The sequence below is a fragment of the Heterodontus francisci genome, chromosome 3 (assembly GCF_036365525.1).
Source record: "Heterodontus francisci isolate sHetFra1 chromosome 3, sHetFra1.hap1, whole genome shotgun sequence".
Lineage (NCBI taxonomy): Eukaryota > Metazoa > Chordata > Chondrichthyes > Heterodontiformes > Heterodontidae > Heterodontus > Heterodontus francisci.
In genome coordinates this window covers 136,213,894-136,227,711 of record NC_090373.1, presented here as the reverse complement: position 1 = coordinate 136,227,711, position 13,818 = coordinate 136,213,894, and the positions used below count along the sequence as shown (strand labels likewise).

The window sequence follows — 13,818 nt, the reverse complement described above, 5'->3', positions numbered from 1 at the left end:
TGATGGAGGGAAGGTCATTGATGAAGCAGCTGAAGATGGTTGGGCCTGGGACACTACCCTGAAGAACTCCTTCAGTGATGTCCTGGAATGAGATGATCGGCCTCCAACAACCACAACCATCTTTCCTAGTGCACGGTATGATTCCAACCAGTACAGAATTTTGCCCAATTCCCATTGACTCCAGTTTTGCTGGGTCTCCTTGATGCCACACTCGGTCAAATGTTGCCTTGATGTCAACAGCAATCACTCTCATAAGAATTTCATTTTGAAATGGAATTTTGCGACCCTCTCTTTTTTTTTAATATTAGATATAAACAAACAGTCTTCAGAATAATGCTAAGGCCCATGCCTCAGACTGATTACTGTTTAAAAAGTTATATGACAATTCAGATGGTTAATATTTGCTTGTTTATATTAATAAAATTTCTGAATTACTGAACTAACCTTCAGAATCAAAACAAAGTATGTTAATGAAGCTCTTGTGACCATCAAGTTCCTGGAGTAACTGACCATTCACTTCATTCACATTTATATTCCAGACCCGGATGATGGCGTCATAGCCTCCTGTAACTACAAGGTACTGCACAAACGGGTGATATTTTGCAGTATAGATAAATGAAGGGTGCGGAAGGATCTTTTCAGCTGGGCTCTGATAGGTTTCTGTATTCCAAACCCTAAAAACAGTAAACACAGTTCACCTATTAGATTTCATCAGCATTTACTAGTTCGAATGCTTATATGACAAAACAAGGAGTTGGACAATTTTTACAAATCATACAATACACAAAAAAACTGTTGAAATGTTTCAAAAAACTATATGCACAGATGTTTACTGAAACTACCTCTGCAGTATTGAACGCGAGAACATAAGAACTAGGAGCAGGAGTAGGCATTTCAGCCCCTCGAGCCTGCTCCGCCATTCAATATGATCATGGCTGAGCTCATCTCGGCCTCAATTCCACTTTCCTGCCCATTCCCCATATCCCTAAAACCCTTTAACCCTTTACTAATTAAAAATCTGTCTATCGCCTCATTAAATTTACTCAATGTCCCGACATCCACTGCACTCTGGGGTAGTGAATTCCATAAGCTCATGACCCTTTGAGAGAAGTAATTTCTCCTCATCTCTATTTTAAATCTGCTACCCCTTATCCTAAAACTATGACCTCTCGTTCTAGATTGCCCCACCAGAGGAAACATCCTCCCTACGTCTACTTTGTCAATCCCCTTAATCGTCTTATATACCTCAATTAGATCTCCTCTCGTTCTTCTAAACTCTAGAGATTGAACCGTTTAGGCCTTTAATCTCTCTTCATAAGACAAACCCCTCATCTCTGGAATCAATCTACTGAATCTCCTCTGAATTGCCTCCAATGCAACTACATTCCTCCTCAAGAAAGCAATATTCCAGGTGCCTTGTACAGTTGCAGCAACACTTCCCTTCTTTTATACTCTATTTCTTTAGCAATAAATGCCAAAATTCCATTTGCCTTCCTCATCACCTGCTGTACCCACATACTAGTTTTCTGAGATTCATGCACGAGGACACCAAGGTCCCTCTGCACCGAAGCACTCTGAAGTTTCTCTCCATTTAAATAATAATTTGCCTTTCTATTCTTCCGACCAAAATGGATAACCTCACACTTATCCACGTTAAACTCCATCTGCCAAATTTTGGCCCATTCACCTCACCTACCCATATCCAGTTGCATATTCCTTTATTGCAACTTACTATCCCACCTATTTTAGTACCATCTGCAAATTTGGCTATCGTACCTTCTCTCCCTGCATCTAAGTCATTAATATAGAACTTGCATCAATATCCAAGAGTTAGTGGTATACATTCAATATATCTGAAATTACAATCTAATATACTGTATATTGTTCTAGCTGATCTCCGTATTAGATCAGCTTTTCTTGATACTCAAGGATTGATGTGATGGAGCATCAAGTAACATACTGATACAATATTAAATTTAAAAAATCTTAATTTTTTCCCCAGAATTTTTACCTCAACTCTCAAGGTGCCAACATCTGCACTTAACAGACACCAACTCTTTTAACAGGAGCTACTAGATAATGTTGTGCAGCTTTTCCAGGAGCACAGGCATTGCGAGCGAGGAGTGAACAGCTGGGAAGTCAATTTCATCGGGAGTTTCGGTGGAGCAGGGACTGCTGGATAAGTAGAAACCTATATATTTGGGCTGTTTCTGAACCCGAGACACTACTCTTGTAGTGTCTCCAACCCGCCCTCCTCCTCTAACCAAAAAAAGGACTCAGTTGTGTGGAGGTAAAGTAAGGCTTTTTCTATTTCTCTTGTTTTATCGTGTGATTGGTTAAAAACTTGGGAATTTAGAATAGTGGGAATGGAGGTTCAGGCAGTTGAATGTTCCTCCTGCTGAGGTGGGAGGTAAGGGTCGCCAAGGGTGTCCCTGCTGACTGCATCTGCGGGAAGTGCACCCAGCTCCAGCTCCTCGAGGACCGCGTTAGGGAACTGGAGCTGGAGGAACTTCAGATCATTCGGGAGGCGGAGGGGATTATTGAGAGGAGTTATCGGGAGGCAGTCACACCTCAGGTAAAAGAAGAAGGTAGATGGGTTACCGTCAGGGGAAGGAGAGGGAACCAGCAGGCAGTGCAGGGATCCCCTGTGGCCGTTTCCCTCAACAACAGGTATACCGCTTTGGATACTGTTGGGGGAGACGACTTACCAGGGGTAGGCATTGGGAGACAGGTCTCTGGCGCAGCGTCTGTCCCTGTTGCTCAGAAGGGAAGGGGTAAGAGGAGCAGAGCATTAGTCATTGGGGACTCCATAGTTAGGGGAACAGATAGGAGGTTTTGTGGGAACGAGAGAGACTCACGATTGGTGTGTTGCCTCCCAGGTGCCAGGGTACGTGATGTCTCGGATCGTGTTTTTGGGATCCTCAAGGGGGAGGGGGAGCAGCCCCAAGTCGTGGTACACATAGGCACCAACGACATAGGTAGGAAGACAGATGGGGATTTAAGGCAGAAATTCAGGGAGCTAGGGTGGAAGCTTAGAGCGAGAACAAACAGAGTTGTTATCTCTGGGTTGTTGCCCTTGCCACGTGCTAGCGAAGTGAGGAATAGGGAGAGAGAGGAGTTGAACACGTGGCTGCAGGGATGGTGTAGGAGGGAGGGTTTTGGTTTCCTGGATAATTGGGGCTCTTTCTGGGGTAGGTGGGACCTCTACAAACAGGATGGTCTTCACCTGAACCAGAGGGGTACCAATATCCTGGGGGGGGAGATTTGCTAGTGCTCTTCGGGGGGGTTTAAACTAATTCAGCAGGGGGATGGGAACCTAAATTGTAGTTCCAGTGTGCAGGATGTTGAGTAGTGAGGTCAGGGATAAGGTTATAAGGACACAAGAGGGCACTGGCAAGCAAGAACCTGGTTTAAAGTGTGTCTACTTCAACGCCAGGAGCATCCGGAATAAGGTGGGTGAGCTTGCAGCATGGGTTGGTACCTGGGATCTCGATGTTGTGGCCATTTCAGAGACATGGGTAGAGCAGGGACAGGAATGGATGTTGCGGGTTCCGGGATTTAGATGTTTCAGTAAGAACAGAGAAGAGGGTAAAAGGGGGGGGGGGGGTGTGGCATTGTTAATCAAGGAAAGTATTACAGCGTCAGAAAGGACGTTTGAGGACTCGTCTAATGAGGTAGTCTGGGCCGAGGTTAGAAACAGGAGAGGAGAGGTCACCCTGTTGGGCGTTTTCTATAGACCTCCAAATAGTTCCAGAGATGTAGAGGAAAGGATAGCAAAGATGATTCTTGACAGGAGCGAGAGTAACAGGGTAGTGGTTATGGGGGACTTTAACTTTCCAAATAGTGACTGGAAATACTATAGTTCGAGTACTTTAGATGGGTCTGTTTTTGTCCAGTGTGTGCAGGAGGGTTTTCTGACACAGTATGTAGACAGGCCAACCAGGGGCGATGCCACATTGGATTTGGTACTGGGTAATGAACCCGGCCAGGTGTTAGATTTAGAAGTTGGTGAGCACTTTGGTGATAGTGATCACAATTCGGTTAGGTTTACCTTAGCGATGGGCAGGGACAGGCATATACAGCAGGGCAAGAATTATAGCTGGGGGAAAGGAAATTATGATGCGATTAGGCAAGATTTAGGATGCGTAGGATGGGGAAGGAAACTGCAGGGGATGGGCACAATCGAAATGTGGAGCTTATTCAAGGAGCAGCTACTGCGTGTCCTTGATAAGTATGTACCTGTGAGGCAGGGAGGAAGTTGTCGAGCGAGGGAGCCGTGGTTTACTAAAGAAGTTGAAGAGCTTGTCAAGAGGAAGAAGGCGGCTTATGTTAGGATGAGACGTGAAGGCTCAGTTAGGGCGCTTGAGAGTTACAAGCTAGCCAGGAAGGATCTAAAGGGAGAGATAAGAAGAGCAAGGAGAGGACACGAGAAGTCATTGGCGGATAGGATCAAAGAAAACCCTAAGGCTTTCTATAGGTATATCAGGAATAAAAGAATGACTAGAGATAGGTTAGGGCCAATCAAGGATAGTAGTGGGAAGTTGTGTGTGGAATCGGAGGAGATAGGGGAAGTGTTAAATGAATATTTTTCGTCAGTATTTACAGTGGCGAAAGAAAATGTTGTCGAGGAGAATACTGGGATACAGACTACTAGGCTAGATGGGATTGAGGTTCACAAGGAGGAGGTGTTAGCAATTTTGGAAAGTGTGAAAATAGATAAGTCCCCTGGGCCAGATGGGATTTATCCTAGGATTCTCTAGGAAGCCAGGGAGGAGATTGCAGAGCCTTTGTCCTTGATTTTTATGTCGTCATTGTCGACAGGAATAGTGCCGGAAGACTGGAGGATAGCAAATGTTGTCCCCTTGTTCAAGAAGGGGAGTAGAGACAGCCCTGGTAATTATAGACCTGTGAGCCTTACTTCGGTTGTGGGTAAAATGTTGGAAAAGGTTATAAGAGATAGGATTTATAATCATCTTGAGAAGAATAAGTTCATTAGAGATAGTCAGCACGGTTTTGTGAAGGGTAGGTCGTGCCTCACAAACCTTATTGAGTTTTTTGACAAGGTGACCAAACAGGTGGATGAGGGTAAAGCCGTGGATGTGGTCTATATGGATTTCAGTAAGGCGTTTGATAATGTTCCCCACGGTAGGCTATTGCAGAAAATACGGAAGTATGGGATTGAAGGTGAATTAGTGTTTTGGATCAGAAATTGGCTAGCTGAAAGAAGACAGAGGGTGGTGGTTGATGGTAAATGTTCATCCTGGAGTATAGTTTCTAGTGGTGTACCGCAAGGATCTGTTTTGGGGCCACTGCTGTTTGTCATTTTTATAAATGACCTGGATGAGGGTGTAGAAGGGTGGGTTAGTAAATTTGCGGATGACACGAAGGTCGGTGGAGTTGTGGATAGTGCCGAAGGATGTCGTAGGTTACAGAGGGACATAGATAGGCTGCAGAGCTGGGCTGAGAGATGGCAAATGGAGTTTAATGCGGAAAAGTGTGAGGTGATTCACTTCGGAAGGAGTAACAGGATTGCAGAATACTGGGCTAATGGGAAGATTCTTGGTAGTGTCGATGAGCAGAGAGATCTTGGTGTCCAGGTACATAAATCCCTGAAAGTTGCCACCCAGGTTAATAGAGCTGTTAAGAAGGCATATGGTGTGTTAGCTTTTATTAGTAGGAGGATCGAGTTTAGGAGCCACGAGGTCATGCTGCAGCTGTACAGAACTCTGGTGCGGCCACACCTGGAGTATTGCGTGCAGTTCTGGTCACCGCATTATAGGAAGGATGTGGAAGCTTTGGAAAAGGTGCAGAGGAGATTTACTAGGATGTTGCCTGGTATGGAGGGAAGGTCTTACGAGGAAAGGCTGAGGGACTTGAGGTTGTTTTCGTTAGAGAGAAGGAGGCGAAGAGGTGACTTAATAGAGACATATAAGATAATCAGAGGGTTGGACAGGGTGGATAGTGAGAGCCTTTTTCCTCGGATGGTGATGGCAAACACGAGGGGACATAGCTTTAAGTTGAGGGGTGATAGATATAGGACAGATGTCAGAGGTAGTTTCTTTACACAGAGAGTTGTAGGGGCGTGGAACGCCCTGCCTGCAACAGTAGTAGACTCGCCAACTTTAAGGGCATTTAAGTGGTCATTGGATAGACATATGGATGAAAATGGAATAGTGTAGGTCAGATGGTTTCACAGGTCAGCGCAACATCGAGGGCTGAAGGGCCTGTACTGCGCTGTAATGTTCTATGTTCTATGATAGTGAATGGGAAACATAGCAAATTTTCCTCTTCCTACTCCAATGTGGAGACCAACTGAAAGCACTGCCTCATGCTACTATAATGTTCCACAAGCATGGTAGCTCAAAAGTACCTCATCCAATTACACATTCTTTATGTATGAGCCAGTGAACAAAAATAGACTGCTTGACAAAGGACTGGGGGAGGCACATGCCCAGGCCTCATTGCTCAACAATCAAGACTCACTCATTCCCAGCTGGAATTGCTGGGTAGTGATTTAGAGGCTGTAACCCTGCTGATTTTAGAAACACTTTTTCACCAGGGAGTGCTACGATGAACAGCAGTTCTGTCATGCCACCCTTGTTGGAACAAGCTAGCTCAAAATAGGTAAGTATCAGAACAAGAAACTTCCTCGTCTGAAAGACTCAGTTTCATATCACGAAATACAATTACTCACTGAGCCATCTGAATACTTGCAATGCTAAAAATTAGATGCATTCAATATGCATTTAATCAAAATTCTAATGTTTACAGCTTGTTTTGAAAATATGATATAAACATGCCAAATAAACGTACATAAAATGTTCTCATGATTAGGAAAGGCCATGACATCAATATTTTAACTCCCTTGGCAATGAATTGTGTATGTTCATAAATATTTTTTCACAATTACATAGATTATACTGTGTCTATTGTGATCATTCACAACACTAATCAAATTGGCATTAATTCAGGGCCTCTGTCAAGAAGCATGGTCAACTAAAAATGTCTGACTGTGACTCCTCGGGCAGATATTTTGGGTAATAAGGTGTAGAACGTGCCATCACCCACCTGGGATTTGCCATAAAAGTCAAAATTATGCAAGTGCCATTTCAAGCAGCCTCTAAATCAGCAATAAAAACAGAAAGTGCTAGAAATACTCAGCAGGTCAGGCAGCATCTGTGAGGAAAGAGTAGCAGAGTTAACGTTACAGCTCTGTGAAACAGACCTGAAATGTTAACTCTTGTTTCTCTCTGCAGATGCTGCCTGACCTGAGTATTTCCAGCACTTTGTTTTTATTTCTGATTTCCAGCATCTGCAATATTTTGCTTTTATTTTAGCTTCTAAATTAGACTCCATTTCATACATTAATTTCCCCGAATCCAACTTGAAATAATGTTCACCTTTTGTAAACTTGATTTTCTGGTATGAAAGCCACAAGTCAATATCAAAACTAAACACCGTGCCATTTCAGCATCCTGGAGACATTAAGAAAAGTTACAGTTTGCCAATTCAAAACTTGCTGAGGTATTTGTTTAAGGTATTTGTTTCAAACAAGTCTTATTTCCAAAGTTCACTCTTCACACAGAAAAGTCCATTTTGTATCTATAGGTTTGAATCTATAGTTATTGAAAGCATAGTCGAGAACCAAGTAAAATTCAGGTATACAAAAAACTCAGGACTCGAGTGTAAAATTGGGTGCCATGCTAAAACTAGGCCAAGCAAACAGCAAACATCAGCAATCTTAAATCCTTATGGATCTACAGAGAATATGATGGCCACATTGATGAGGTACCCAAGGGTGAGCAATATCAATGGTATTATAAACTGGAATGGAGTTAAAGCCTTCAAGTGAAGGATTAGACAACAAAGTTGACAAGAGGCAGAAAAAAGTTGCAATCAGTATGTTTTCAATGAAAATTATTCCACTCTATCCAGAAGAAATGATTCTGAAACTAGCACTAACCTTACTGTACCATCCGATGAAGCAGAAAGAAGGGTTTTATCATCATTTGACCAGCACAGAGAGTACACAATGTTAAAATGGCCATTAAATTCTCCTAATAGATGCCCAGAAGGAATTTCATAAACTAAAACAAAAATACATGGATTAGTCTGGAAGGTGTTAATCACAAAATCTTCCGACATTTTAACCACATTTTTGCAATTTCTAAAAAAAAACTAATCACATTTTTCTGCCATCTAGTGGCATAATTTTGCAATCTACTTATTGTATATTAATTTTGAACAAACATGAAATGGCATTTTTCTTTTGCTTCATTTTGTCCAAGCATGCAGTTTTACATTTCATACAACTTCTTGGTACCTTGTATCACATTTTTTTTGTTTTGTTTTTGCATTCACTGCCTCTACATTGTTTATTTTTGAAAGTGAAAACTCGGGCACAACATTCTCCAGATTATACCAAAGTGCTCACTACTTTTCACAGATGCAAATGGATAGAAAAATTTGGGTCTATAAGATCATTGTGAGGCCAGCACCAAAGCTATACTGTACATTTAACTTTGGTTCTTTATTCCATATAGAAAATCTTTGATTTTTTTGTGACACAAGTCCTATATCCTGTCTCCTGCCCATGCTAATTTTTCTTCTCTTCTCATGCAACAAACTCACGCTGGAATACAACCCCCTAATACCTCTCACAATGGCCATTCTTCATGCATGTGTTTAGAGTGTGTGTCAGCAGACTGTTCGGCCACAGAAGGGGATAAAGCAACACAGGCGAGCCCAATGTTGCCTTCACCTAATGCTCAGTCTGCATTTTCTAGCAGGAAGCACTGGAAGTGATCCAGAGCTAGAATCTGACTGATTTATTTCCCTCTCGAGCCTGGAAGCATGGAGGTCAATTGTAACATAATTGCAGCTGCTCTGAGTGAGACAGAGTCATAGAGTCACAGATACAGCACTGAAACAGGCCCTTCGGCCCACTGAGTCTGTGCCAACCAACAACCACCCATTTATACTAATCCTACATTAATCCCATATTCCCTACCACATCCCCACCATTCTCCTACCACCAACCTACAATAGGAGCAATTTACAATGGGCAATTTACCTATCAACCTGCAAGTCTTTGGCGGTGGGAGGAAACCGGAGCACCCGGCGGAAACCCACGCGGTCACAGGGAGAACTTGCAAACTCCGCACAGGCAGTGCCCAGAACCGAACTCGGGTCACTGGAGCTGTGAGGCTGCCGTGCTAACCACTGCGCCACTGTGCTGACTTTTAAAATGGATTTAATATCAATGAAATGCCAGGCACTTAGTTCCAAACTGAGAAGATCTGGGAAACACCACAAAACAAAGGCCTTTTATCCTTTCCACATGTCTTACAGCACCAGAAAGGGAGCCAGGCAGTACTGGCCTCTCTCAAATCACAATCACTTCATTTGCATGGGTCAACTGCCGAGAGCACCACTTCAGGCACAACTCCAGTGCAGGTCTACCTTTGCATGCCGGAACTACCATGCCCGTTTGAGGGATGGGTGCCCAGCCGCAAACCCTTCCCAGAACAAAAACGATCCTATCAGCCTCAAGAGCAGAGGGGAAAATCTACAGATTCTTTGAGGGTTCAGGTACATGTCTGGACTGAACCCTACAAGTGAGGCTCACATACACGCCCCATTGACTTAGTACACTGGCTACCAATATGACAATATGACCCACTGGTATTGAGGAAACTCCTGGAAACAGTGAACCATTTTCCTGCGGGCTACTGCAGTCTGTCTCTGGAGTTCCGGCAGGCAGCCAATGGACATCTGAGGATTTCCAGTGCCAAAGACAGTAATTAGCAGACATTTAAACTAGGTTTGGAAGGGGAGGTAAACAACACTTTGCCAAAATATATTGGCAAGCAAATGATCGTATGCTGGCAGATCAATAGGTAACAGGAGATAATGTTGCTCAAGTAAAAGACAGAAATCCAAGTATAACAGAGATCATCAAATCAGAACAAGAAGTCTGATACCAATGGAAACAACATTTGGAGTAAACTTTTGAAATTTGGGTATGCTCATCTTTTTCTTTAATTTGTTTGTGGAATGTGGGCCTCACTGGCTAGGCCAGAATTCATTGCCCATCCCTAATTGCCCTCGAGAAGGTGGTGGTGAGCTGCCTTCTTGAACCGCTGCAGTCCTTGGGGTACACCAACAGTGCTGTTAGGAAGCAAGTTCCAGGATATTGACCCAGCGACGGTGAAGGAATGACGATGTAGTTCCAAGTCAGGATGGCGTGTGGCTTGGAGGGGAATTGTCAAGTGGTGGAATTCCCAGGTATCTGCTGCCCTTGTCCTTTTAAGTGTTGGGGGTCATGGGTTCGGAAGGTGCTGGCGAAGGAGCCTTGGTGAGTTGCTGCAGTGCATCTTGTAGATGGTACACATTGCTGCCACTGTGCGTCAGTGGGGAAGGGAGTAAATGTTGAAGGTAGTGGATGGGGTGCCAATCAAGCGGGCTGCTTTGTCTTGAATGGTGTCGAGCTTCTTGAGTGCTGTTGGAGCTGCATTCATCTAGGCAAGTGAAGAGTATTCCATCACACTCCTGACTTGTGCCTTGTAGATGGTGACAGGCATTGGGGAAAGAGGTGGTGAGTTACTCGCTGCAGAATTCCTAGCCTCTGACCTGCTCTTGTAGCCAGAGCATTTATGTGGCTACTCCAATTCAGTTTCTGGTCAATGGTAACTTCCAGGATGTTGATAGTGGGGGATTCAGCGATGGTAATGCCATTGAACATCAAGGGAAGATGGTTAGATTCTCTCTTGTTGGAGATAGTCATTGCCTGGCACTTGTGTGGCACGAATGTTACTTGCCACTTATCAGCCCAAGCCTGAACGTTGTCCAGGTCTTGCTGTATCCGTACATGGACTGCTACAGTATCTGAGGTGTTACAAATAGCGCAACTATTGTAACATGACAGAGCAGTATATGAAGCTAAACGATACAGAATGATTGATAAAGATACAAAGGCTAAGTAGGGTGGAAGATGGTTATTGTTGAGAAATAATATAATTGGAGAAGGCAAAACAGATCCCTAGACTACCTAAAATAAAAGCAAAATACTGCGGATGCTGGAAATCTGAAACAAAAACAAGAAATGCTGGAATCACTCAGCAGGTCTGGCAGCATCTGTGGAAAGAGAAGCAGAGTTTTTTTGAGGTGGGGGCGTAAGGGGTTCCGAAGAAGGGTCACTGACCCGAAACGTTAACTCTGCTTCTCTTTCCACAGATGCTGCCAGACCTGCTGAGTGATTCCAGCATTTCTTGTTTTTGTCCCTAGACTACCTGTTATGTCTGTTGATGCCAAACCTGGAGATGAAAGACATGACCTGGCTAAAATTCCCCCACATGCGTTGGAGGTTTTTCAGACCAGAGATTTTATGCGAGTGGGCAAAGTTCCCAATCCAGAATACTATCCCAGTAGTGTTTTAGGTTTTTTCTGATAAATATTCTCTCTCTGTTCCCACCACTGCTTCTGCCAAGTAACCAAATCAGAGATCCATCTAAACACAAAGGGAAGCAAGTTTCTTTTAAAACATGAACACTTGTTCATATGGAATTATATCCCTCTGAAATTGTGACTTTAAGTCCAATTACTTGAACTAACTGAGGTAGAATGAGGGACTCGAACAAAATGGACTGAAGTGGAATTTTCATCAGGCTGATCTTATTTAAATAGTTCAATCCCAGAGGAGCTGCCAAAGTCTCAAATAAGAACAAAGAACAGTATAGCACAGGAACAGGCCATTCGGCCCTCCAAGCCTGCGCTGATCTTGATGCCTCTCTAAACTAAAACCTTCTGCACTTCCGGGGACCGTATCCCTCTATTCCAATCCTATTCATGTTTTTGTCAAGATGCCTGCTTCCACCACCTCCCCCGGCAGCAAGTTCCAGGCACTCACCACCCTATGTAAAGAACTTGCCTCGCACATCCCCTCTAAACTTTGCCCCTCGCACATTAAACCTATGTCCCCTAGTAACTGACTCTTCCACCCTGGGAAAAAGCTTCTGACTATCCACTCTGTCCCTGCCACTCATAACTTCGTAAACCTCTATCATGTCGCCCCTCCACCTCCGTTGTTCCAGTGAAAACAATCCGAGTTTATCCAACCTCTCCTCATAGCTAATACCCTCCAGACCAGGCAATATCCTGGTAAACCTCTTCTGTACCCTCTCCAAAGCCTCCACATCCTTCTGGTAGTGTGGCAACCAGAATTGCATGCAATATTCTAAGTGTGGCCTAACTAAAGTTCTGTACAGCTGCAGCATGACTTGCCAATTTTTATACTCAATGCCTCGACCGATGAAGGCAAGCATGCCGTATGCCTTCTTGACTACCTTATTCACCTGTGTTGCCACCTTCAGTTTACCTGTGGACCTGTACGCCCAGATCTCTCTGCCTGTCAATACTCCTAAGGGTTCTGCCATTTACTGTATACCTCCCACCTGCATTAGACCTTCCAAAATGCATTACCTCACATTTGTCCGGATTAAACTCCATCTGCCATTTCTCCGCCCAAGTCTCCAACCGATCTATATCCTGCTGTATCCTCTGACAATCCTCATCACTATCCGCAACTCCACCAACCTTTGTGTCGTCCGCAAACTTAATCAGACCAGCTACATTTTCCTCCAAATCATTTATATATACTACAAACATCAAAGGTCCCAGCACTGATCCCTGCAGAACACCACTAGTCACAGCCCTCCATTCAGAAAAGCACCCTTCCACTGCTATGACTGAGCCAGTTCTGTATCCATCTTGCCAGCTCACCTCTCATCCCGTGTGACTTCACCTTTTGTACCAGTCTGCCATGCGGGACCTTGTCAAAGGCTTTACTGAAGTCCAAATAGATAACATCCCCTGCCCTTCCTTCATCAATCATCTTCATCACTTCCTCAAAAAACTCAATCAAGTTAGTGAGACACAACCTCCCCTTCACAAAACCATGCTGCCTCTCGCTAATAAGTTCATTTGTTTCCAAATGGGAGTAAATCCTATCCCGAAGAATCCTCTCTAATAATTTCCCTACCACTGACGTAAGGCTCACCGATCTATAATTTCCTGGATTATCCTCGCTATCCTTCTTAAACAAAGGAACAACATTGGCCATTCTCCAGTCCTCTGGGACCTCACCTGTAGCCAACGAGGATGCAAAGATTTCTGTCAAGGCCCCAGCAATTTCTTCCCTTGCCTCCCTCACTATTATGGGGTAGATCCCATCAGGCCCTGGGGACTTATCTACCTTAATGCTTTGCAAGACACCCAACACCTCCTCCTTTTTGATAATGACATGACCCAGACTATCTACACTCCCTTCGCTAGACTCATCATCCACCAAGTCACCAAGTCCTTCTCTTTGGTGAATACTGATGCAAAGTACTCATTTAGTACCTCGCCCATTTCCTCTGGCTCCACACATAGATTCCCTCCTCTGTCCTTGAGTGGGCCAACCCTTTCCCTGGTTGCCCTCTTGCTCTTTATATACGTATAAAAAGCCTTGGGACTTTTCATGACCCCTTTTAGCCCTCCTGACTCCTTGCTTACGTTCCTTTTGACTGTCTTTATATTCCTCAAGGGCTTCGTCTGTTCCCAGCCTTCCCGCCCTTACGAATGCTTCCTTTTTCTTTTTGACTAGGCTCACAATATCCCTCATTATCCAAGGTTCCCGAAACTTGCCAAACTTATCCTTCTCACAGGAACATTCTGGTCCTGGATTCTAATCAACTGATGTTTGAAAGACTCCCACTTCAGATGTTGATTTACCCTCAAACAGCTGCCCCCAATCTAAATTCTTCAGTTCCTGCCTAA

At 44.0% G+C, this 13,818-nt stretch overlaps 1 protein-coding gene across 7 annotated transcripts in view; it reads right to left on the bottom strand.

Annotated features, from left to right (window-relative positions):
* The window catches only part of ahi1 (Abelson helper integration site 1), a 407,526-nt gene that overhangs the window by 315,680 nt on the left and 78,028 nt on the right, over positions 1-13,818 (bottom strand). For all 7 annotated transcript variants that reach the window (XM_068026173.1, XM_068026175.1, XM_068026181.1 and 4 more), the window contains exons 12-13: positions 7,964-8,087; positions 445-674 (exon numbers count right to left, since the gene is read on the bottom strand). In XM_068026173.1, the coding sequence (XP_067882274.1) occupies positions 445-674; positions 7,964-8,087 (354 nt within the window). The remainder of the gene's footprint in view (positions 1-444; positions 675-7,963; positions 8,088-13,818) is intronic.